The sequence below is a fragment of the Gobius niger genome, assembly GCF_951799975.1.
Source record: "Gobius niger genome assembly, chromosome: 2".
In the NCBI taxonomy this organism is placed as follows: domain Eukaryota; kingdom Metazoa; phylum Chordata; class Actinopteri; order Gobiiformes; family Gobiidae; genus Gobius; species Gobius niger.
In genome coordinates this window covers 8,495,682-8,523,190 of record NC_136853.1, presented here as the reverse complement: position 1 = coordinate 8,523,190, position 27,509 = coordinate 8,495,682, and the positions used below count along the sequence as shown (strand labels likewise).

At 39.7% G+C, this 27,509-nt stretch overlaps 1 protein-coding gene across 2 annotated transcripts in view; it reads right to left on the bottom strand.

The window, feature by feature from the left end:
- The window catches only part of LOC306982942 (protein PHTF2), a 99,652-nt gene that overhangs the window by 50,321 nt on the left and 21,822 nt on the right, over positions 1-27,509 (bottom strand). For both annotated transcript variants that reach the window (XM_079582593.1, XM_079582594.1), the window contains exon 3: positions 10,591-10,675. In XM_079582593.1, the coding sequence (XP_079438719.1) occupies positions 10,591-10,635 (45 nt within the window). In that variant the 5' untranslated portion in view covers positions 10,636-10,675. The remainder of the gene's footprint in view (positions 1-10,590; positions 10,676-27,509) is intronic.

Below are 27,509 nucleotides of genomic sequence, written 5' to 3'. Positions count from 1 at the left end.
ACCATAGACATACACTAGCCTAGCACTAGCCTAGCATCATTAAACTTCAAATATGAGGACTGCATGAATTAAAGAACAAAAAAATAATCTCCAGAAATCAACAACACTCTGGATAACTACACTGCGTTCCAAATCATTATGCAAATTGGATTTTTGTGTCAAAAAGGTAAAAAAAAAAAACAATAATAATGAAACTCATGGATGGTATCGTGTCTTGGGGCTCTATGAATCACTGACATGAATCTCAGAGACCTGGGATAATTCGTGTTCAGGTTGAGCCCAGTTAAGGGAAAAACTGCTGAAAAGGGTGTTCCACTTTATTATGCAGATCATCATTTTCAAGCAATATGGGAAAGAAAAAGGGTCTCTCTGCTGATGAAAAGCGTGAAATAGTTGAATGCCTTGGTCTAGGTATGAAAACCTTCGATATTTCATGAAAGATTAAGTGTAATCATCGTACTGATAAGAGATTTGTGGATGATTCAGGACACACTCCGTTTTGTGCAGATAATGGCACAATATGGACGGTTTCTGCCAGATAAACACATCAGATTAGGAGAACAGATGCCACAAAGCAGCATACAGGTATTTGAAGCTGCTGGTGCCTCTGGAGTCCCCCGAACATCAAGGTGTAGGACCCTCCAGAGGCTACAGTTGTGCATAAACCTTCTATCCGGGCCTCCCCTAAACAGTTAATTGAATGCTGATGAACAGAAACGGCTGCAGTGGCTCAGAAATACATGAGGACTCATTTTCAAACAGTCTTGTTCACTGATGAGGCAGTGTAACCCTGGATGGTCAAATCAATGGAGTAGTGGATAGTTGGTGAATGGCCACAATGTCCCAACAAGGCTGTGACGTCAGTAAAGAGGTGGCGGAGTCATGTTTTGGGCCAGAGTCATGGGGAGAGAGCTGGTCGGCCCCATTAGGCCCTTTTAGGCGCCCTGAAGGTGTGAAAATGACCTTTGAAAAATATGTGGAGTTTCTGACTGACCACTGTCTTCTATGCTACAAAAAGAAGAGCCGTGCTTTCCCTAACAAAATCCTCTTCATGCATGACAACGTACCATGTCATACTGTAAAGAAAACCTTTGCATCAATGGCTGCTATGGGGATAAAAGGAGAGAAACTCATGATGTGGACCCCCTCCTCCCCTGACTTCAACCCTATTGAGAACCTTTGGAGCCTCAACAAAAAACACTTCTATGAGGGTGGGAGGCAGTTTTCATCCAAACGGCAGCTCTGGGAGGCTATTCTAACATCCTGCAAGAAATCCAAAAACTCACAAGTTTAATGGATTTAAGAATTTTGAAGCTGCTATCACACAAGGGCTCCTTTGGTAAAATATAACTTGACCTGTTAATATTTATTTGATTGAAATAGCTTTTGATTTCAGTAAATATGACCTCCTAATGCTACAAATACAACAAATGACCATTTTCAGTTAATTACAAGCTTTAAAATGTATTGAAACGATGAGTTGCATAATAATTTGGAACAGTGGATTTTGAGGTTTTTACTATATTTATTTTTGAAAAAAATACTGTTATCACTAGGAATTTTTTTCCACCACATTTAAATGATCCTCTACCAGATAAAGACTTGAAAATTATGCTGACTCTCATTTGAGTTGACAATTTAGAAAATCAGAGAAAAATGTCATTTGCATAATAATTTGGAACGCAGTGTAGAAAATGAGGCCCTATGTCAAAAATCTTGAAATATCCCTTGAAGGTTCCAAATGCAAAAGCGTTTTGACTGGAAATCTTACTGCCAAGACCTTCTAGTTTCTCAAAATATGAGAAAGATCTGTGCAAGTGAAACACAACTTACATGACATTTACCGTCCCTAACCCCTGACCCAAGACCTAACTCCCTGATCACCCACTTTAATCTTGAATGTGCGGAGCAGTTTCAACATACGAATTGTTGTTTTCCTGTTGTCAGACGCTGCACTTCTACACGGTGTGATCTGGATGCCTTCGGACACATTCTGAAAGTTTACATGCACAGAGGCAACACAATACTGTCGTCAATGACCCCCTGTCCTGCAGATGGGGGGTTCAGGGACTGTCCCCATGAGCGTCTGAACTACCACAGGAACTCGCATACAACAATGGCGGCCACCATTCAGGAGTGTCTGAACAAATTGTGAACAAACAAATCTAAATGACCTCAGAGCAAACATGAGTACATGAGCAAGCTGAGAGAACAATACGGAGAATGTTGGCGGCCATTTTTGTTTTCAGGTCACTACGGAAACAAAGCGGGTGGAGGTGTTTCCCTTGAAGAGTGAGCTATTATCAGATCAGACGGGCGCATGGGCGTGAGACATACAGGGAAGTTTCCTATTTTACATCGGTGGCACAGTGGTTAAGTCACAATCACTCGTGCCTCGCACCATGTGGAGGCGTTTATGTGTGAAATCTGCAAAGGCTTATCTGACCCAGGTCCTCGCTGAAAATGTCACCCACTGCAGGAACGCCTCATTTGAAAGCAAAGACAAACAAAACTAAACAATATAACAAAACTAAATTGAGCTTCTTCCCCGTTATGATTGTTTATCTCCTTATTGTTGTGTTTTCGTGATGTTTTGGTGACTTGATCACAGTTACATCACACACATAAAAAACTGAATCTGGTATAACAAGCCATAGAGGCCAACGAAATTTTTAATGAGGGTTAGGGTTCTAACGAACACAGTGATGCCGATCAAGATGTGGAGATGTGGATTACTCAATAAAAAAAAGCAATATTTCCTCTATAACAAACATTACACTCGTCTACAGCTTTATACAGATAAACTGATATATCAGCCGGCTGATTTATTTTATCGGCCGATAGCGGATATTGTAAAATCACAAATATGAATTTGATTTGACTATTAGGGTATTTTCTAATATCGGCTATTGGCCAATAAAAAATCCGATATCTTGGAACTGAAAGTGATGGAGACTTTCCAATTTTTGCATTGGAAAAAGCTCAGTCAGAGCCTTAAGATGACAAACAGTGCAGTGAAAATCAGTCACAAGTTTGTTCACCTATTTTATTTTATATTTATTTAATTGGTTGAACAAACATTGTGTCTCATGCATGTAAACAAGCCACACTGAATTGTAGCCTTTCCATCCGTCGTCCCCCATGTGCACTCTCAAACACACTCTCATTCATCCTGGCCTATTGTACATGTTTTTAGTGGTATTGGTAACCGGAGTACCCGGAGGAAACCTACGCAGACACGGGGAGAACATGCAAACTCCACACAGAAAGGCCCCGTCCTGGTGGGAATCGAACCCGGGACCGCCAAGCTGTGAAGGACGAGCGCGAACATAATTTCGAAACCATAAGAGACTTATCCTTTTTTGTTGTGGAATCTCCTGATTATTGTCTTTCAAACAAGCTCCCTCTGAAGTATTTACTTAAACTACTTCAAAAAACGGCCTATATATCGACCATAGGCCAAACCCCCTTCCTATCGGGATCAGACCCCACAGATCTACATCAGTCACAAGTGAAAACAGTACAAAACGTTGAGTGTCGATCGTCCAAACTGTTAGATCCTAAGAGACACCAGTTACTTTTCAATCAATCCACTGTCACATACTTGCATTGCACAAACCTGAAACTGCCAGAAGAGAATAGAAATCCCCCACATAGTTCAGGATTTTAAACTGTAGCTGTGAAGAATGCCACGGTACTGTGTCAATGTCTTAAATGTTTTTGGCAGAATATCAAAGGCAGCTGTCCTTCCTGAAAGTCAGATTATGCCATGCAGGTACACGCATTTTCCCTTTTGAAATGAGTCACCGGATCAAACCAAGAGAAATGTTCACGGTCTATTTCTGCCTCGTCATGTCATCGCAGACACACAGGAGGAGGAGCAAAATGCAAGTCCAACAAGGCCCAACAAACAAATGAACCAGAGGAGACACGGAGATCGAATATGAAACTGCAATCAGTGTTTTGTTTGCATGGGTGAATGGTGTGTGAGTGGCACAGATCAGCAGCTTCATCTCCGGTAATCGAGCCAGGGCAGATGTGATTAAAGTGCATATGACAGGCTTCAATGCTTTGGAAAATATGACTTATTTAGGATAACATCTGTAGTAAGTAATAATAATTTCAGTGAAGCAGCAATTTTAATTAAGAAATGTTGGGAATTAATGAATTTTTCTTTGTTTTAACTATTGACAGGAAGTGACATAGATAGAGGTAAAATTCCACAGCATTTCCCATAAGTTTGTAAAGTGTGACATCACATGCAATAATAAGCTACCTCCGGGTCCAAACAGTTGAACACTCCATAGACAAACACAGCAAAAAAATAAACAATGTCATCTGAATCTCCTGCTGAAATAACAACAGATAAAAGGCCTGTTTTACACCTTGTTAGAATTAATACATCTCATTGTGTATGGGGAAAATAATTTTTTAATGTCAGAAAAGCATTACTAAAGAAACTCCAGTGTAAATGTGATATTTCTGTGTGATCCAATGTTTATAAAGAGCCTGTAGTCGGCTCTACAGGTTAAAATCAGTTAAATCCCATTATAATGAATAGGGCTAAAGTTCAGTTTGAACCCAGAAGTAGAGCGATGACATCATCACTTAACAAACGTATAGATACAGAAGGCATCTCGTCATAGAAGGGGGCGTGGTTTTTAGCCATTTTCTGGTGAAATATGAACTTATTTATCACATAAATAGGGTCAAGTGTAAATCGGGCTCAAATGAATATTTTCTCACAGCAGATTGTAAAGTAGAAGCGAAAAAACGGCAGCATCAGGTTAGCATTCTTAGTTATTTATGTACAGTGCCTCTCGAAAGTATTCATACACCTTGAACTTTTGCACATTTTGTCATGTTTACAACCCTAAACATAAAGATTTTATTTTGATTTTTTTACTGAACATTCACACACAAGTAACAGACAACTGTGAAGTGAAAATAAAATGATACATGATTCTGTTATTTTTCAAAAAATAGAAAAGTGAAAAGTGGGGCTTGCATAAGTATTTATACAGCATTTTTTAATGTTTTTTTTTTTATGGTTTATTTGGCAGGGACAGTGCAAGTTAATGAACAAGCCACATCGGATTGTAGCCTTAGGCTAATTTCCATCCGTCGTCCCCCATGCACACTCTCATACATCCTGGCCTATTGTACATGTTTTTAGTGGTAGGGGAAACCGGAGTACCCGGAGGAAACCTACGCAGACACGGAGAGAACATGCAAACTCCACACAGAAAGGCCCCGTCCTTGGTGGGAATCGAACCCGGACCTTCTAGCTGTGAAGCACAAGCACTAACCGCTGTGCTACCGTGCCGCCAGCATGAATGAATACTTTGTGGAACCCCCTTTTGCTGTAATAACAGCACAAGTCTTTCGGGGTATGACTCTACAAGATTTGCACATGTGGAGACTGACATTTTAGCCCATTCCTCTTTACAAAACAACTCAAGCTCTGTCACATTAGAAGGAGAGCGTTTGTGAACAGCAGTTTTCAGATTATTTCACAGATTTTCTATAGGATTTTGGTCAGGACTTTGACTGGGCCATTCTAACACATAAATATGTTTTTATTGAACCATTCCATTGTAGATTTATCTTTGTGTTTAGGGTCATTGTCCTGCTGGAAGGTGAATCTCCGCCCCAGCCTCAGTTCTCTTGTGACTCCAGCAGGTTTTTCTCCAAAATGTCTCTGTATTTGGCTCCATCCATCTTCACAACTATTCTTACAATCTCCCCAGTCCCCGCTGAGGAAAAGCAGCCCCACAGCATGATGCTGCCCCCGTATATTTGACACTGGGGATGGTGCACTCAGGACGATGAGCAGTGTCAGGTTTGCTCCATACATAACGTTTTACATTTGGGCCAAAAAGTTCAATTTTTGTCTCATCTGACCAAAGCTCCTTCTTCCACATGGAGCTGTGTCCTCCATATGACTTCTAGCAAACTTCAAACGGGATTTCTTATGGCCTCCTTTCAATAATGGCTTTCTTCTTCCACTCGTCCATGAAGGCCAGATTTGTGTAGAGTACGACTTATAGTTGTCCCATGTCCAGATTCCCCCAGCTCAGCGGCAGGACTTCACTAGTCTCGCCAACCAGACTCCGCTTCTTTACAGAAGAGGGTCTGGCAACACTCCATTGCGCGCTTTCAAAGGAAGTGACGCAGCGATATGGAGCCTACCGACCAATGAGAGCAGCTCCCTGAACGGGCGTCACGTTGTTGCGCCTTTGTTTTGTAGTTTTTCAACACAAGCAACCACTTCACGTAATGCTCCGGTATGCTTGTATTCTTAAGTTTTTCTGACATAAACGACAGAAGTCATTTACTGAACTCCGTGTGGCAGGAGCGCCATTGTTAATGTCTGAATGATGACAACTTTCTTGTTGCTGTTTCTGTCGTCACATCCGCTATGTTCTCATTGGCTGCTATCCGCTTCGGTTGTCCCACATTAGTCCCGCCTCAAGCAGTAGCCTTTCTACGACAGGGTCGCCAGACTAGTCTCCTATTTATTAATTAATAAACATCGGAGATTAGTCTGGATGCCAGGCTAGGACTTCACAGCTCCTCCAGAGTTATCTTGGGGCACTTGGGTGCATTTCTTACCAGTGCTCTCCTTGTTCAGTTTGTTAGTTTATGTGAACAGCCGTGTCTTGGTAAGTCTGCAGTGGTGCTTTACTCTTTCCATTTCTGAATGATGGATTAAACAGTGCTCCAGGAGATGTTTAAATCTTGGGAAATCTTTGTATAACTTAACGCTGCTTTAAACTTCTCCACAGCTTTATCCCTGACCTGTCTGGTGCTCCTTGACCTTCATGATGATGTTTAGTGACCAATACACTCCGACCACAGCTCTGAGGGCCTAAAAGAACAGCTGAAATTATACTGAGAGCAGATTACACACAGGTGGCCTCTATTTAACCGTTAGGCCAAGGAGTGAACATTCTGCAGTCATTAGGAATGTTTTAAAGGCAATTTAATGCACTCAGAAAATGCTGTATGAATACTTATGCACGCCCCACTTTTCACTTTTCTATTTTTTGAAAAATAACGGAATCATGTATCATTTTGCTTTCACTTCACAGTTGTCTGTTACTTGTGTGTGAACGTTCAGTAAAAAAATCAAAATAAAATCTTTATGTTTATGGTTGTAAATATTACAAAATGTGCAAAAGTTCAAGGTGTATGAATACTTTCAAGAGACACTGTATTTATGGGCTGTTGAGCCACTTTGCTCCTCCACATGTCTTTGTATTTTTATTTAGTAGAAAACGATATTCATAATTCAGCATTTGTTAAAGTAGTTTTTGAATAATTAGAGAAAGTTTAGATTTTTCTCCGAATAGTTTTCCCCCTAACTGTTTTCAAACATGACCATATATGGGCGATTCCAGAAATGCAGTCTGTATCTATCACAGAAGGGGGCGTGGCCTTACCGAGAGGGAAAACAGAATCCTTTGGGAAACACAATTTTTCACTCTTTTTTGCCATTTTTAGCGGAAAAAAATTAAATGCAAAATGTAAATGTATTTAGCACATACAAATAAAGTCAAGTCTAAATTGAGCCCATATGGATATTTTGTCACAGCAGATTGTTCAGTAGAAGCAAAAAAATGGCAGACATAGCTAGTGCTAGCTATGACTGCATTAGCATGATGCTAACATGAAGCATTCTCTGTTATTATGGGCTGTTGAACCACTTTGCTCCTCTCCATGTCTTTGTATTTATATTTAGTAGAAAACTATATTCATAATTCAGCGTTTGTTAAAGTAGTTTTTGAATAATTAGAGAAAGTTTAGATTTTTCTTAAAATTGTTTTCCCCCTTCACTGTTTTCAAACATGACCATAATGGGCGATTCCAGAGTCTGTATCTATACGTTTTTTAAGTGTGACGTCACGACTTCCGCTTCCGGGTCCTAGCAAACCGGCAAATATGCAAGAAAAAAACATAAAAAACTCTTAAAAACAACCATCAATATTTTTGAAACTCGAGTTACTGAACCTACTTATTTCTCAGACTCATTAGCCAAAAATGCCGCACCTACTGCTAAAAAAGTAATATTTACTTAAGTCACTACTTCCGGGGTTAGCGTAGCTGCTGCGCAGTTAGCATTTTTCTCCGCTAACCCGGATGTAGCGATTTTGGTAAATATTACTTTTATAGCTGTAGGTTCAGCGTTTTTGGCTAATGGGCCTGATAAATACTGTAAGTATGTTCAGTAACTCTCTGTTGAGTTTCAGAAATATTAATTGTGGTATTAAAGAGTTTTTTGTAGTTTCTCGCACATCTGCGAACCTGGAAGTAGAGCTGTGACGTCACCACTTATCAGACGTATTGACTTAACATGGTAAGCAAGGCAACAGTTTAAAATGGTTTGCCTGTATCTATGTTACTTCCTGTCAGTGTCCAATAAGGAAGTGAAACAATAAACATAACACAACAATGGTCAAACTAAAGAAAACTCGGAAAAACTTGTGTCTAATGTGTCATATGCACTTTTAACACCAGGAATGGTATGAATGAAAAACAAACTAAATTGTCCTGTAGTGTCTGGAAAAAGCTCTACAAGTGTACAAGTGTTTGATTCTTGCATCATTATATTTCAATTGTTTTTCTCAAGTGTGGATGAAATGCTCAAAAGGAGATGGGGGTATGGAGGGGTGTAAGGTGAGCAGAGAGGGGGGGGCCGTGCGGGAGTCCGGCGGAGGATCTGATATCTGAAACCATGGAACAAACGACACACAACACCCTAATGTTTCAGCCAAACAATCGACACAAGTGAGGGGGTGGGAGAGCGAACGCCGCACTTATTTGGGGAGTTTCAGACACACAACAAAGTGGTCACTACAAAAACACTCTTTTCACGAGTCAATGACGGACAAAGCACATCAATAACACAAATGTCCTGTCGAGGGAGCTCATCACAGCGTCCAGACTGAACAAAAAAAGCATAATTGGAGAAAGAGCAAAATAAATCCACTGCATAAAGTATTTGTTGGTTTAATGGAGAGAAGTCGGCATGATTTTGTCTGCTGGGATTGTTCATGTTGGTTTATTCAAATCATTTTCAAATCAAATCATGTAGTGGACGCATAATGGAAATTATCATGTTAGATTTGACCCACAGCTCAAACTATCATTACTCTTTCACTCCAGAAATGCTTTACAACAGCAAGCATCAATTTTCTAAAACGGCACAATTGGATCATTTATCAATTGTAAATGAAGGGTAATGTATAATATAGATTAGAGCACATGTTCAACACATTTGGGGGGAATCTTTAGGTTTGCAGATACGACAAAAATAGTGACCGTTTTATGCATCCATAACTTCATTTGATTCATTTGACTCAGTTTGGTCATTTACAAATAATTCAAAACAAATAATTCAAAACATGTAACACAATAAATGACCAGGCGCAGGCAGAGGCTAAAGCTTATTGTGCCTGCCCTTAACTTTTAAATAAAAAATGCAGCACGTTAATGGCAACAAACATCCGCTCGCACATTTTTTCATTATTAGTCTCTTATTCTCTTATATTCTTTAGCTGAAGAAAGAGACGTAGCTTGTTTTAACTGACTGCAGCAGCTATTCCATAATCTAACTCCTAAACTTTAGCTTCTGCTTATTCCATTTCAGGCTTTATGTTTATTTATTTATGTCTGAATACAATAAATCTGAATCTTGATAAAGTTTTCTCTTCATGTAGTCTGTACTTGTGGTTGATGAACAGATTCCTCTGAGATTATAATTACTTTCTCGCTGGGTAAACAATATTTGCAAGCATTTAGAAATGTTATTATGTTGAGCTCGGTAAATGAACTTTGCCGTGTTCAAATCAGCAAAGTCATAGACCTTCAAGATTTTTTTTTCAAGATAACTTATTTAATTAATTAATCTGATAACCTTCTTTTGTAATAGGAAAATTGGATTGGTTCTAGCTTTACATGTATTTCCCAATATTTCACTATACGTTAGGTATGGTGTGATAAGAACCATTAAGTAAATGTAAGGCATTTTTGTTCTAATCTAATAGTTTAATCCACTCTGATGACGATTTTACAATCCACAGACTTTTTAATTATACAAAACACAAAATGCAATTTCTACCCAATGGCAAAATAAAATATTCTAACTTTGGGGTCATATCATGAATGAAACCTGCTAAATATGTAGTTTTGACCAGTGTTTCTCAACTTATGGGTCAGGACCGTTAAACGAGTATTTATCCACTGAAAAGTACTGAAACACCTGACAGTTAAAACGACTGTAATTGGATTGGTTTTTTTTATTGTGAAATACGTACTCAACAATAACTTTTAAGGAAAATAATTTAACAAATTCCATTCTGTTTTTGGGGTCGGTTTGTCGTTCTATGATAATGGCGGGTCATGAGCATCAAACCAGTTAAGAAGTGCTGGTTTAGGTCTCTCCAAACAAGCCCTAAAAGGCTCATACTTGTGTTAGTTCAGCAGCTCTCACAGATCCACAATGTGCTCCTCTATTCGTCCTGATGCAAAACCAAACCAAGCCAAACCAAGCCTCTGCACTCATGCAAATCCCGCGGCAGGCCTTACCTTTTTCTGGTACCACAGCACGGCATCTTTCACTTTGGAAGCCATTTACATTATATCTTGTCCTCCGGGCCTAGGGCATCTTAGGCTGAAACACAACAGAGAGAGAGGGGAAGAGAGGCCGGCGTGAGTGACGAGTAATCGAGAAGGAGGGGAGCGCTCGTGTCTAAATACCTGGACGGCAGAGAGGGGTGGAGTTAAGCAGCACTACCTGACACACCACATACAATAATAAGAAATAAAAATAATCATAGACTCAAGACAGTGTTTCCCCGGACGTCAGACCAAAACAAACACGGCAGTGGTTAAAATGATGAATCATCTCAGACAGCGGAGTGGGATTAAACGGAGCGTGGTGTTGAAATACTTGCAGAGGCTTTGGAAATGGAGGCAGCAGTGCACATTATGTATTCACGTATCTCTTCTGAGTGTGGAAAACTGGATTTCTGCTTTGTAGACTTTAGTGTCTCTTTTGTAGGGCGGTGGTGATAATCAATAGGCGGCCCGCGGACCAAAGCTCAAATCACAAATGCTTCCCGCGAACTGAAGTAGTACATTAGTCCCATTCATTTAAGCCTATAGATGAGGCGGCTAACGACTGTTTCCGGTCATAGTTTAAAGGGACTAGATGCAAGTTAGCCATTTTATACTCACTACTGCCACCTCAGGTCATACGTACAACTGCAGCTTCTATATTAAGCTCTTAAAGGGATATTTCAGGATTTTTGACATAGGTCCTCATTTCCTAGTTATCCAGAGTGTTGCTGGTACCTGGAGATATTTTTTTGGTAATTCCTGCAGTTCTTATGTTTGAAGAGTTTCGTGGTGCTAGGCTAATGCAAGGCTAGTGCATTTCTATGGTATCAGCTAGCCTGCATTAAAAACAGACATTTATATGGTTAGTCTGGTGTTATAAGTGATTTGCCTCAGGTGCACTGTGGAGCGGGTCAGACTGTTTTTAATGCAGGCTAGCTGATACCATAGAAATGTGCTAGCCTTGCATTAGCCTAGCACCACGAAGCTCTTCAAATATAAGAACTGCATGAATTACAAAAAAAATATCTCCAGAAATCAGCAACACTCTGGATAACTAGGAAATGAGGCCCTATGTCAAAAATCCTGAAATATCCCTTTAAGAGCTTAATATAGAAGCTGGCTAACTTGCATCTAGTCCCTTTAAACTATAACTAGGAAATGAGGCCTTATGTCCTGAAATATCCCTTTAACTCCCGCCTTAACCGAGTGCATTTTCTCTAGTTCAGTTTACCCAGAATCTAAAATCTTACAGCCAGTGTCGCGCCTCATTTGAAAGCTAAGACCTACAAAACTCATCTAAATGGATCTTTTTTTGTTTTTTGTTGTTGCCACTTTTTGTCACTTTTTTGGTTGAACTTTTGTCACATTTTTACCCAAATGTTAATGTTTTTTGTTACTTTTTTTGTGTGTTTTTGTCTCTTTTCTGTTATGCTCTTTAGTTGCTTTTTCGTCACTTTTTCATCACTTTTCTGTTGCTCTTTTTTGTCACATTTTGGTCGCTCTTTGGTTGCATTTTCCTCCTCATTTTCGTCGCTGTTTTGACCATTTTTACCAAGAAGCTTCTAGATTTGGGTAAAAGCCAAACTAGAGAAAATGAGCTCAGTTCAAGTGGGGGTTAAGAGGTTAAGCTTCGGACCCGAATCAACACCTTTTTGAGTGACAGTGCAGGATTTTAGAGGCAGTTGTGGTGAACAGGTCTGAGCTCATTCTACACATTAGGACATTGTTGGAACATGTAGGGGGAGGAAAATACTTAATTTTAACATTTTTAAACTCTGTATAGTCCCTTTAATTCCAATGGAAGGTTAGCCATGTCTCGCTAAAAGATTTAAACAAACCGTACATGTTTGCTGGCTAAAAACTTTACTCAGGATGTAAATACAGTTTACATACCCTGGCAGAATTTGTCATGATTTCAGCTGAAATTATCTCTTGTTTTTTTCTTTTGATCCACAATTGTCCTGCCAGTTGTTGCTGATATTTTTGTTGACCGGACATGGTTTGGTTTCAACCGAATTCAGCATTTTCCACTTGGATATCTTTTTTATAACCCTTTCCCATTTCAACGACCTTTCTTGCAGATCCTCTGACAGTTCTTTTGCTCGTCACAACATGAATTTAGTTTTATTCCAAATGAGCTTCTAGGGTGAATACTGTCTTTCCAGCAAACTCATCTTTCCAGTTTTCTCCACAGTAAATTCATGATGACGACCACGATTCGACCACACAGTACAGTACAGTTACAAACGGCTTTGAGTGTAGTGTTAAACTGAACAGAAGGAGTAGGGACACTCCAATGGACAATACCCAACGACAGACTGAAACAGCACTTAAAAATTAATACAGGTTTTTGTGAGGCCTTGGAGTCGGACCATAGATATTCTATTTTGTATTCCAGTTGTCCAGATTTTTAACAACTTTCTAGCACTTTTTTAAAACCATGAAACATGACATGATGGGGGTGGTGTAACAGCACAGCCTTATAGTTAACAATACTGAGTGTAGCAGTATGTAATATGTTTCTATGACACAGTTTATGACTTTTATTAATAGTGATTTACTACATAAATACACTTTGAAATGGTCATCACCGAGTGACTTTGGATAAAAAGAATCACAATTATTTTCCCCATATTGATCAATTTCGACTCAATTTTTTTTGTCTTGGTAATAAAGACGATAAATGTGGCCTTTCCTGCACCAGGAAGTAAACAGATGCTGCGGTCGGACTCAGAAGTGCAGCAAACGCAAAGACAAACTAACACCTCTAAACCTCACAGCACAACATCCCCCTGTCACCCCCTCACCTGCCCCCACACCCCACACCACACAAACATCTGCAAAGTAGCCGCAAAAAAGTGGCTATGTCAGAAGCAGACGGCGAGAGTTAGCACACAAGGCCTCGACTTCACAGAGTTTAACGCTAACAACTTAATATGTACGTAAAGAAACACTAGTAAACAGTTCCAGTGTTTATTTCCGAAAAAGCCAATAATCCTGCCGATTAAAACGCACCACCCGATTGAGATCGACCTTTATTAAAGCAGCACTAAGTAACTCATGCCCCTAGAGGCCATAAGCGCCACTGCAGGTGTCGAAGCATGTTACGTTTTTTACTCATTAATTGTCCGTGAGAGTAAATACTACGCTGACAGAAAAGACAAAGGGACAGAGGGATATTACACAAAGGAGATCATTCTTTTCACTCAAACTTGGCTGTAAATACTGTTCAAGTGTCGCTAGCCGGCAGTTAGCTTTAGCCTGCTAGCTTCTTCTTCGTGATTCCATTGGTGTGTATTGATGACTCCGACCCGGTGGCAGCGAAGTTGCAATTGTGGTTTTCTGGACAGAGACACCAGGGGGAGATGAAAGACCCTCCAATCATCCCATTAACACTTGTATTACCCCCAGAGGGACGAGGGCTGAAAGATATATCGTTATCGAATCGTATTGATATCGAGATATAAACATTCAAAACATTGAACTCGAAAATGCAAGGTATAAATGGAATAGATTTTCATCAATGAAACTGCACTCCTTTGTACTATGTTTTTTATTTTTCTGAAAAATGCTTGGATTTCACCTAGCCCATAGTTATATCGTATCGTATTGATAGAGATATCTGACATGAATATCGAGATATGAAATTTTGTCCATATCGTTCAGCCCTAACAGGGACTACGAAAAGGATTTATTAAGGTAAACAAGTTACTTAGTACTGCTTTAAAAACGCTATTAGATTAAAATTTGATTAATTGACCAGCCCTAACTCAAGTTGTGCATCAAAATGTGTTTTCTCCCCAGAAATGAAAAATCACATTGTTTTACTAACTACATTTGCCATGTTGCTCAACACACAGTGAAATGAAAGGGGGATTCTCGCCTAATTCCAGAGACCAGAGACTGAACTATAGAGATTCTTGTTCAAATGGCATGTTCACACACTAAACTAAATGTAGCTAAAGTAGCTGTAACAAGAGCAAACTACAAAAACAATTAATAATTGCTGCCCTAAACTCTCGCAGTGAAGGGCCACACATAAAGGCGAGGATATGACTGTGGCTTTGCACTTCCGGCAGTTTTATCTCTGGTAACCCACTTTATGCAGATGTGCTGCAACAGGCTGCTGCTCCTGCCGATAAAGTTCACACTGTACACATACGAGAATGTCAACGTCTCAAACTAGAAAGTAACGCTTTGTGACGCACTCTGGGCATTTCAGCAAGTTAATAAAACGTTCCTCATAAGTGAAAGGGCATCTCTGCTTCAGAGCTGCAAACATTCTTCAGGTCTTAATACAAGTATGCAAACGTATGAAACTGGGGCAAAAAGATGAAAAGCTATCAATAAAATGGCAAGTGCAAGTCTTGTGTAGAGCAGAGAACAACATATCCTGACTTATATTCTTTAGCAGCACATTTCACTCTTTTGGGCTCTGTGTGAGCTTAACATGGATCTCAATAATCTGAAAAATGTGGCAGATTCTGTAGATCCGAGGACACATACTGAGCATTCTTGCGTCTGCTCTCACTCACTCAGAAGCCACTTGTATTTTTAGAAACAGGAAAGAGAATGTCTGCTGTCTACAATTACAAAGTGTCACGCCTCTCATTTCCAACCGTTCAAACATCTGCGGACCCTAAAGCCGTTAGCATCGAGCCATCAAACATTGCAAATTATGAACCCAGGTGTTTTAAGCCTATACTTAGAAATTTGACATTATACTTTGGTTGCAACTTAACATATAAAAGTGTCCTTCAAGGTAAATGCTAAATCGTATTAAGCTAAGTTTCTACTTTTTACGAACATTAATAAACAATAATATAAAAGTTGGACACAAATTGTAAATGTGCCAGAATATACTAGCAAAACTGTCACACAAGCAATACAATGTGTAAAAAGAATACTAAACACAATGTAGAAACTAAACAAACTACATTTTAGTTCAAATGAGTGCAGGACTGATTATTTAAAAGAGATGTCGGGCTGTTCCAAAACTGACCTCCTCTGACAGACAGCACAGTTTATCCAAATATGGTTCTTTGGTTGTTCCTCTGCTCTGGAGGAAGCTCTGGTGCTGAGACCCTTCACAGGTTTAGGTTTAATGTAGTTAGAGAGTAGGGGTGGGGCAAGACCTTATTGCGGAGTGCCCGCCCCTTCACTCCTATTAGTTAACATAGGACTGGAGAAGTCAACATAAAATCAACAATGAACAATGTACATTTTACACAAATCAATCTACTAAGATTTCTCCTCTTTTTCCATACTGAGATATGTTCTTACATGAGCTTAGATGAGTTGATGCGTACCTGTCTGGTCTTTGGTCGTTTTACTTGACTGAGGGCACACACAAAGATGTTGTTAACATTTAGCCTCTCCCAATGTTTTCCTATAGCTCCAAACAGGGGTGAAGTTGGAAGCTACCACACTCTTCCACGCGCACAAAGACCAGACAGGTACACATCAACTCATCTAAGCTCAGGTAAGAACATATCTCAGTATGTCTATTCCTTTAATTAACGGACTTTGCTTTACTGGAAGTGTCAATACAGTTATAATACATATAAGTGGGCGGGGCGTAATAAGGTGAATACCGCAGTTTTGAACATTTTGAAAATTGTACAAATTGTATTTGTATTTTTCTTGGGCATTGCAGTGATGATATGGCCAAGGCTTTTGATCCAGAATCTGTAAGGACTTTTTGAAAACAGTCCCATTTCTACAGTGAATGGATGTCTATGTGTGAAAATATCATTGAGTGTAGAAACATCTTTGCTGAATTTATTGTCATAAGTTACCTGATTTGTTTGAAGTTCTGTAAATTGAACATTGTTGCATTAGCAGTGAGTTTAATGTGTTTTTAAAGGAGAGTGTTGAATCCAGCGTGACCCTGAGATTAGATACTTGAACTCCTCAACAAAGTCAAGCCGAGTGTCTCCAAGGAACACGTTGGACCGATCCAGCTTAATAGATTTTTTTGTGAACATCAGAGACGTTTTTATTTGTATTTAATAGTAAGGATGAGGGCTGCAGTGAGGGGAGATGATGCCTCCTCAGTTGTTTTAGCAGAAGTAAAAATTACAGCCTCATCTCCGTACACCTGAAAGTGGACATTTTGACAAACATTTTGTAGGTCATTGATGTACACAGGAAACAGTATCGGTCCTAAAACGGACCCTTGTGGGACCCCTGCAGGGCATTCTAGAAAGTGTGGGTGCCACCCACACTCACACATGGCCTTCTATTAGACAAGTAAACCAAGTAAGTGTCTTCAGCCAAGTAAGTCAGTTTTGTTTTTTGGTGTATTTTTAGGTAATAGGCGGGTGCAGATTAATATATTCACAAACCACTGGGTGTGTGGAAGAGTGCAACTCCCTGCAACATGGCATCTTACCCAGCAGAAATAATAAAAACAGTCATTAGTGCAGACAGACGGAGGCGAGAGAGCCACACCCAGGCATTACTGAGCGGTGCCACAAAATGATATGCTCACTCTTGCACTCACTCTCTCCGCCCTGACACCTCCTAATCCGTCGGCCCACTGCCAATGCTGAATCACCAGGACAAAAACAGAAATCTGACTTCGAAACCGAGAGTAGCACAGGAGTAATGTGGGACAAAACAAGGACTAAACAATATTTTTTTTAGCGTGAAGATAAATGTGTCTTGTCCTTCAGTGTAATGAATATAGAGCAGTTTGTGGAGGAATAAAAAAGCCCATGGAGTTATAAAGCATTTCTATTGCTTGTGAGCTAGCAGGCTAGTGTATGTTAGCATGTGGCAGTGACACTGAAAGCTGTAAAATGCGCTTTTCTTCCCTGCAAAGAATTGGTTTGTTCCACAATGTAGCTATGCTAGTTCCTCTAACCTGAAGCTGTAAGCGCCAGTTCTTCCGGTCCGTATTAATTTCTAAAGAGACAAGATTAGACCTGTTGCAATAGACTTTCTAAAGATGCTGTGGTGGATAGTGCGTTCCTGACAGACTATGATTATTTACTGCACGCTAAATATTTACTGTAAGATAAATATTTCAGTTGAGGAGACGTTTGTCTTCATAACGACCGGAGAGTTTGTCTTGAAGCTAAAGGCTAAAGTGGAATTAAAAATGTCCATCCAGCTATTTTCATCCATGCTTTCCGGGTCGCGGAGGCAGCAGTCTGAGCAGAGATGCCCAGACTTCCCGATCCACGCACACCTCCTCCAGCTGCTCTGCGGGAGGCGACACCAGGCCAGCTTGGAGACAGAGTCCCATAGTTCCCTGGGCCTTCCACAAGGGCCCAGGGAAAAGAACTACAAATGCAATAAAAATAAACATCTATATGAAACTATAGTCAAGACGGTTGTGTTTATACACATTAGTTCACATTTGCTGCACTATTTCAAATTTCATGAAGCATCAAATTTAAGTTAGCCTTCAGCGTCTCCTCAACTCTAGATCATCTACTAAGAACTCACTGTCCACCGCAGAATCTTTAGAAAATATGAAGCTAGCCTGGTTATACCAGACCCTCGTACTAATTTCTTACAAGGGTCTGGATCTTCACAATTGAGCTCCGTTATCAGGTGGGAGGGGTGAACTCCTTTGAAACGATTGGATCGGATTTTCGCTAGCGTTTGATCGTGATGTATGTAATGTGCCCGAGTGAGTGAAGCAGCTATTAAAACTCTGTCATAACTCTGTCATAACTTTGTCATAATTCTGTCATAACTCTGTCATAACTCTGTCATAGCTCTATCAAGCCTTCATCCCCACTGCTGTCAGACTGTACAATAAGACTGTGAAGTAACGCCGACTGTAACAAGTGAATTTCTCCTTTGTGAGATCAATAAAGGCTTATCTTATCTTATCTTATCTTATCTTATCTTATCTTATCTTATCTTATCTTATCTTATCTTATCTTATCTTATCTTATCTTATCTTATCTTATCTTATCTTATCTTATCTTATCTTATCTTATCTTATCTTATCTTATCTTATCTTATCTTATCTTATCAACTCTATCATAACTCTGTCATAACTCTGTCATAACTCTGTCATAACTAGGGATGGCCGATATATCGGTGCCGCCGATATTATCGGCCGATATTTTTTTCACACATCGGTATCGGTCCGATATGGGAAAATATCAACAGATTTTTTTTTTCTTCATTATTTACTGCATCATAATGTCGTAGCGCACCTGAATGCAGCAGCAGTGTAGATGGGCTGCACTGACCTGACTGGGGCAACAATTTATTCAAATTATCTAAAATAAACAGTGGCTCCTAAAAATAAAGAACCTCCAGCATAAATTCACACGTCTCCAAAAGAGAATATGTGTTTTACTAAGTTTAAACAAAGTGGAGCGGACACTTGGACACAGGGGCGTCGGACTGGGGGGGTAAAGGGTACTGAGTACCCAGGGCCCAGAGCAGGGTAGGGGCCCTCAATAATGCTGCAAAAAGCGTTATGTATTGTACTTTCTAAGTTTCTTCATAATTGATACTATAAGAACTGAACAACCGGGCTAAAATACAATGGCTGCTACACAGAATTTTGCACAAACAATAATGATGGATAATATCTCAGGGCCCTGACACCCCTTTAAAAATGTGCCAAATGGTTCAGCCCACACACCGGCATTCAGCACCGTGCGCTTCAGCTCAGCAGTGACTTGATTTTTTTTTTATTTATTTGTTTATTTGACAGGGACAGTACAAGGAAACATTGCCAACTCGTTGGCCGATGTTCTGTACATAAGGCGTCTAGCCATCGGCTAATTTGCAGCCCCCGTCCCTGGTTAGGCTTTTGAAAAGGTTTATAAAAGAACAGAAAGATGAGGTGGACTCTGTAATGTAATGACACAGAGCTATGAGGAAAGACAGATATTAGTCTTACCTCGCTCTTATGTGCTTTTATTAAACACTAGCCTGTTCTAGCGGACCTTAGAGGAAACTTTCTTGTCATAAATGACAGTTAAACATGAGGTGAGGCGAGTCCTGCCTCTGCCTGCGCTGAGGATGGTGCAGAGTCAGAGACAGAGCTCCTTCTCTCCTCGTTTTAACCTCTAAAGTCTCTCTTTCCTCATATTTATTGTAATTGAGCCATCAGGCCAATACAGTGACAAAAGCCACAGGTCGCGCACGCCGTTTTCGCCGAATTATGCTAATTAGCCGCGCGCATTTGGAGACACGTATTATAAATGCGCAGCTTTGGAGACAAGTCAACATGGTTCTAGTGAAAGGTGGAGCTCGTGCCATTTAGTCTATTCCAGCGTAACTTTTTACAACAACAATTTACTGATTATACACTTAAAGGTATAGGCTTCAAATATGGTGAGACTAAATCAGACTGAAGCCCTTGAGTTTTTTGTTCAGGCCTGTGGGCCACAGAGACATCATAGTATCATCATTTTTTGTAAAATAGCATTTTAATGCCTATTTTAAAGTCACACATGTGCTACTCTCAGCACAAATATCCTCTGTCCCTAGTTCAGTCCTCCTGTTTAATGTGATATGCTAATAATCATTATGCTCTACCTAAAACTAGCCATTTCAATTGGCCCAATTAAAGTAGAATAGTCCACCCTAATCTAAATATCTATGTCACCACAGGGTTAAAGGTTATTCAATTTCTGTAACTGAATCCAAATCAGATGAAATTTCAAGTCAAACATGGACTTGAAACAAACAAACAAACAAATAAACAAACAAACCATGGCCAAAGAACCCATTGGATTGGATGTGTGTTTGTATATGAAGCACTTTTTTGGCCAACCCATTTTTTCGCTTAGTTAAGGTGTATATAATAAAGTTATAATAGAATATAAATGAACTGCGCCGTCAAACCACTAAACCACTGTCATGTGGTCAAAGAACATAGAATATGAAATGTGAATTTCAAATGGGGGGGGTCCACCAAGATAGTTTGTACCCAGGGCCCAGAATTTGGTGCTACGCCCCTGCTTGGACACCACAGAGATGCAGAGCCACAAATTGCTGCTGTTACAAACTGGACTAAAACTGCCTCCATGGACATTATTCTGAGTCAGGATTAACAGGAATCATTTTCTGATGGATTATTTGTCGCTACATCTGAGTGGTGAGTGTTGCAAAAGTTTCTCCGTCCTGACGCCAGATTTATAACTTTGTTTGTTAGCGCTAGCATAGCTTCTAACAGGCTAAAGAATACTACACGTAAACATGACCTTTCTGTCATCATGTAGGTCTGACTACAGTGATGATAATGTCTGTTACGTTTACTCTGCCCACTTTTGTCATGTTAATGACCCGTGAAAACGAGGCGTTATGTCGCATTTTCGCGCATATTTAATTAGACGCATTTGCGATCGTTAGCGCATTTATCATTGAAAACAATGCAGTTCAAAGCTCATGCTAATCCTGTAAATCTACTGTTTGCGCTTGCCTGCTCTAAATCTTCACATTCTGGTTTCATAAATTCATATAAGGTGCTGTTAAAGCAGTACTTAGTAAGTTGTTTACCTTAATAAATCCTTTTCGTAGTCCCTGTGGGGGTAATACAAGTGATTATGGGATGATTGGAGGGTCTTTCATCTCCCCCTGGTGTCTCTGGACAGAAAACCATGTTTGCAACTTGACTGCCACCGGTCCGGAGAAAGCAATACACACTAATAGAATCACAAATAAGAAGCTACCAGGCTAACGGGCAAAGCTAACTGCGGGCTAACGTCACTTTAAACATCCTGGTGTGTGAGGTGTGTCCCAGTCATAAGCATAAGCATAAGACATTCCAATAATGGAACAATTTACAAACTTTACCACATTTGAGTAAGCCTTTCTATTGATTTTTAATGTTGAAATAAATATCGGCAAATATCGGATATCGGCCACAGCAGCGTGACAAATATCGGATATTGGTATCGGCAGAAAATTTTCATATCGGACCATCCCTAGTCATAACTCTATCATAACTCTATCATAACTCTGTCATAACTCTGTCATAACTCTGTCATAACTCTGTCATAACTCTATCATAACTCTGTCATAGCTCTGTCATAACTCTGTCATAACTCTATCATAGCTCTGTCATAACTATCATAACTCTGTCATAACTATCATAACTCTATCATAACTCTGTCATAACTGTCATAACTCTGTCATAACTCTATCATAGCTCTGTCATAACTATCATAACTCTGTCATAACTATATCATAACTATATCATAACTCTGTCATAACTATCATAACTCTGTCATAACTGTCATAACTCTGTCATAACTCTATCATAACTCTGTCATAACTCTGTCATAACTCTGTCATAACTCTGTCATAACTCTGTCATAACTGTGTCATAACTCTATCATAACTGTGTCATAACTGTGTCATAACTCTATCATAACTGTGTCATAGCTCTGTCATAACTCTGTCATAACTATCATAGCTCTATCATAACTCTGTCATAACTATATCATAACTCTGTCATAACTCTCATAACTCTGTCATAACTCTGTCATAACTCTGTCATAACTCTGTCATAACTCTGTCATAACTCTGTCATAACTCTATAGCAATAGCAATTCGGGGAAAAAGTTGCAACAACATATAATTTTTCTGCCAAATTGTCTCTAATCCACAGCTAGTGATTCACACACTTAACACCCAGTGACCGTATCCATGGATTAGGACTAATACTGGGTTGAGCTGGAAAATATGACACCAAATAATGTGCGCAAACAAGAGCATTTTCCAAAATCAGAATGCATTGCAGCAGCAGACTGGGGTATTTAGGGAACAGAGGCCAGACGCTAAACGGCAATTTTCTGAGCACAGGAAGTCGACTTTTTAGACCAAAGATAAGGAAGTGCTTCAAACGACAAGTGACCTCGAGCGGCCACCGCACAACACAGTCCAAACATTCAATTAAAAAATGCTGCCCAAGAGTCGATTTTGCACAATATGTGACTTTAGAGGGTAACGGCTGAGAGAACAGTAAACACATGGTCTAAAATAGCCTTTCTTTGTCCTTTCAGAGAGTGATCTTCAAAGGCGTGGGCGACGGGCGTAATGTCGGGCACAGTCTGAACCCAGGAGCTTCGTGTGGATCATCATGTTTGAGAGCACAGAAGCATCTATTGTAAGAAGGCTTGCCATCTCTGTGGTATTCAGTCTAAAACGTAGCTGCTCATGTTATCTGTCATTCAAAATGAATAGGGACAATACACCATAGTCTGGGACCCCCTTATACTGTATGTCTGTCTGTCGGATTTCTCTCTCTCTCTCAAATCATAAATGAATGATTTTTTGTATTTTATTTGAACATGCAGAAGTAACTTCTTAAACATAGTACTAGTTAAAAAAAAAATTGTGAAAGAAACAGTTAAACATAATGACCCCAATTTGAGCTCCATGGCCCTGGAAGAACCGTTGCTACTGCCAGACTGGTGGGGGGACATATTTAAAGGGGGGTCCGGGGGTCCTCCCACAGATTATTTTATTTCAATGGTGCAGTTTGGTGCATTTTAACAGACCAACAGGCACTTTTTTTTCCCCAGCGTCAGCTCTATGAAAATGGCTCAGACCTTGTTTAGACCAAGTTTAGTCCTGGTTTAGTCTCGGGTACAAAGTCATCTGGTTAAGACTTACATGTGATTGTGCAAAGAGAGAGGGAACTCTCTCCTCTTCTCCTTATGCCCAGGGGGCTTCAACCTGCTGGGCCCCTGGGCATAAGTCCGGCCTTGGTGATCATATGAATATTTACATTAAGACTGTATCGTATCCCCCCCTTTGTTTTCATGTGTGCAATGAAGCACTGGCTCAGCCAATCAGACTGGCCTTTGAAAGTAAACAACATGGCCACCACTGCTGTTCATGGCAAGGTTTTTAGAAATAAACCACTAAATCTTTGTTTGGAAGAATTGTGGGGCCAAGAAATGTGCACAAAAGCCGTTTTATATCTAGGGGAGCAATTTGTTTTAATAGTTTTTTTGCCTCGATGTATCTCATTTACAGTTCACAGTTCTTAGGATCGATTTAAGGTTTTTTAATCAATACCAAGCTATTCAAAGGAAAATCGATTCAAAACGATTAATCGATGAATTAAACTAAGTGTCTGGTTTCAGAGTTTGGACGAGACAGTGGAAGACTTTTGTGTGTTAAATGACAGTGGACGCATTTGTTTGAGCTGTGGCTTGTATTAAAGATATGTCTGAGTTCATGTTTTCACTTATCATGAAACATATCGTCCAGCCCTACAGCAAGGTATGAACTCTGAACTGATAATGCCTTTAGTTACCACAAGATACAACGAAGTAGCCTCCATAAAGTTCTACAACAGTGTGACTTAAATGTTATTACAATCTTTGCCACGTTACCTGTAAACAGAAAAGTTCAAAATCCAGTTTAACTATTTTGTTTTTTGCTTCTTCTGTAAATAATTCATACAGAAGCTTAATTGCCACTGCCCTAAGTCAGATTTATTCTTGTTGCGTCTTGAACTGAACAAGTAAAATCAGATGTCGAGGGTTTTGCCAGTAGACGTGCAGTCATTCGATGATAAAGTGATACTGTCAGTAAACCGTCTCGAAAGAGCTCCTATCAAACGTAAACTGGGAGTTTATTTAAAGTCGGTTCAAAGCAGAGCTGATAGCTTATCGGAGCAATAAAGATAAAGATTTGTTTGCTTTGCTGAGAAACCAAATCAACTCCGAGGTTTTTGTATTTCAAATCATCTGTTTAGCTGTAGAGAGAAGTACAAATCATTGTGAATTGTGTATTTCTTTAGGTTTACTGTATTCTCATATTAAGACTTTCTTCCAGCCGCTCTTATAGATTTGCTTTAGCCAGCTCCTCTTAAAGTCATGCAACCTGTCATTTCTGAGCAAACAAAGGAAAGCTGTTCAAAATCAAGCTAAAAAACCATTGTTGAAAGCTGAGCACTGCCGAGAACTGATTTAAGCAAACAACTCACAACACGGTTTGAAGCTAACTTGCCCTGGGCACGTGGATTATAGTTTGTAAACACCTTTGAAGAGAAGGCGTGTGTCTGTGCGGGAAGACTTTTACACAAAACACTTTATGCCGTCGCGAGTTGTGCAACTGAATCTGGTGACGCATTTATAAGGCTCTATTCAAAGATACAGTGCCTCTTGAAAGTACTAATACACCTTGAACTTTTGCACATTTTGTCATGTTTAGAACCATAAATATAAAGATTTCATTTAGAATTTTTTACTGAAAGTTCACACACAAGTAACAGACAACTGTGAAGTGAAAGCAAAATGATACATGATTCTGTTATTTTTCAAAAAATAGAAAACCGAAAAGTGGGGCGTGCATAAGTATTCATACAGCATGTGTTAATACTTTGTGGAACCCCATGTCTTTTGGGGTCTGACTCTACAAGATTAGCACATGTAGAGACTGACATTTTAGCCCATTCCTCTTTACAAAACAACTCAAGCTCTGTCACATTAGGAGAGCGTTTGTGAACAGCAGTTTTCAGGTCTTTCCACAGATTTTCAATAGGATTTAGGTCAGGACTCATACATAACGTTTTGACACCAAAGCTCCTTAATCCACATGGTAGCTGTGTTCTCCATATGACTTCTAGCAAACTTCAAATGGGATTTCAATAATGGCTTTCTTCTTGCCACTCGTCCATGAAGGCCAGATTTGTGTAGAGTACGACTTATAGTTGTCCCATGTCGGTCCTTATTGGGTCTGTTAGTTTAGGTGGACGACCGTGTCTTGGTAAGTTGGCAGTGGTGCTACACTCTTTCCATTTCTGAATGATGGATTGAACAGTTGCTCTGTGAGATGTTTAAATCTTGGGAAATCTTTGTATAACTTAATGCTGCTTTAAACTTCTGCAGAACTTTATCCCTGAGCTCTCTGGTGCTCCTTGACCTTCATGATGTTGTTTAGTGACCAATACACTCCGACCATAGCTCTGAGGCCCTCACAGAACAGCTGTAATTATACTGAGAATAGATTACACACAGGTGGCCTCTATTTAATGGTTAGGGCAAGGTGTGAACATTCTGCCGTCATTAGGAATGTAATAAAGGCAATTTAATGCACTCAGAAAAATGCTGTATGAATACTTATGCACGCCCCACTTTTCACTTTTCTATTTTTTGAAAAATAAAAGAATCATGTATCATTTTGCTTTCACTTCACAGTTGTCTGTTACTTATGTGTGAACTTTCAGTTAAAAATTAAAATTAAAATCTTTATGTTTATGGTTGTAAACATGACAAAATGTGCAAAAGTTTAAGGTGTATTAGTACTTTGGAGAGGCACTGCATGTGCTCTCACTATAACAAACATACCCGAAAGCATTCCAATTTTTTATTTGTGTGTCCTTCTGATCCACAGACATTCCCGGCTGCTTAGATGAACATTTGTTTTATTGTAGCTTAATTTTATGGATTCAATTCGAGATTCATTTCTTGGTCCTGTATCCTTGAGTGCTTTTCACACACCTTTAAAGTGAGATTTATAGATCCAGGAAGACCAACTGTCCTTAATCAACAATCTAAATTACAGTAAGTTACGCAACAGAACATGAATACAATAGTTTATGTGCATGGCAGGATATACTGCATTAGCAAGATGCTGCTAACTGCTAACAGGCTCACATGTTCAAAACTTTACACATGTAAATATTTCACTGTGTGTTATTCATATTTCTGTGTGTAAAGGCTCATGTTGTCATTTTCTTTTCAATCTTATTTCATTTTTGATTTACAGAAGTAGTCTACCACACAGGCCAACAGGAAGTTAGCCTATTTTATACTTTATGCCAGTCAATGTTTTATGTAAAGTGCTCTAGAAATAAACTTTGTGAAAGGATTTGTCAAAGCGACAAACGTTAAATCAAATGTAAAGGGATTAAAAGGAGTTTAAAAATGTAAAAATTATGTATTTTCCTCCCCCAATGTCCTAATGCGTAGAATGAGCTCAGACCTGTTCACCACAACTGCCTCTAAAATCCTGCACTGTCACTAAAAAAGTTATTACTTCAGGTCCGAAGTGCCGTCATGTGCCGTCATGCACAAGCTTTTTCAAGCTTTACATCATGTTATTATGTAATTCCCTCATTAAAAACATGCCTGAAGTGTTGCCTTGGCACATTCACGTATTTTTGAGTAATCTGTAAAAACTCTGATGGCAGCCATTTTAGGGATAGGCTTGCCTGAGTCCTTCTAGGAACGCCCCCACCTCCTGGAGACGCCTCCGTCACCAGCCGAGTAACCGACTGCTCCTCAGCAGAACCCCCTCCCCACTGATGCCACAGACAGTGTGTGGAGGGGGCGTGTCGGAAAGGGTCAGAGGTTCTTAAAGAGACAGAGGCTTATTTCAAGACATTCGCTACAGCCATTTTGAGAGAGCAATTTTATACAAGGCAGTTAGTCTAATTTACTGCATTTACAGACCAACAGAAGGTTTCGTCATCATTGTGGTGTGCTATAGGCTGGTGCTATGTGATTGAAAAAAGCATAATTCCCCCCCTCTTTAATATAGAAGGTGCAGTTACATGTAAGACCTGAGGTGGCAGTAGTGAGTGTAAAATGGTCAACTTGCTTTACATCTAGACCTTTTAATGATACATGATTCTGTCCCATTTATTTTTGTTTTTAAAAGGGCCTAGATGCAAGTCGGCCATTTTATTTTAGAGGCAGTTGTGGCAAACAGGTCTGGGCTCATTCTACACAATAGGACATGGCTGGAACATGTAGGGGGAGGAAACATTTTTAAACTCCATATAGTCCCTTTACATTGAGAAACATGAACCTGCTGGCAATCCACCTTGGAAAATATAACACGAAAGCCATGAATAGTTTGATTGACCGGTAAATCAGAAATGCATGGCAGCGAACACAAAGAAATAGAAAAAGAACCAATCAAACTTGTGGGAGAAACTA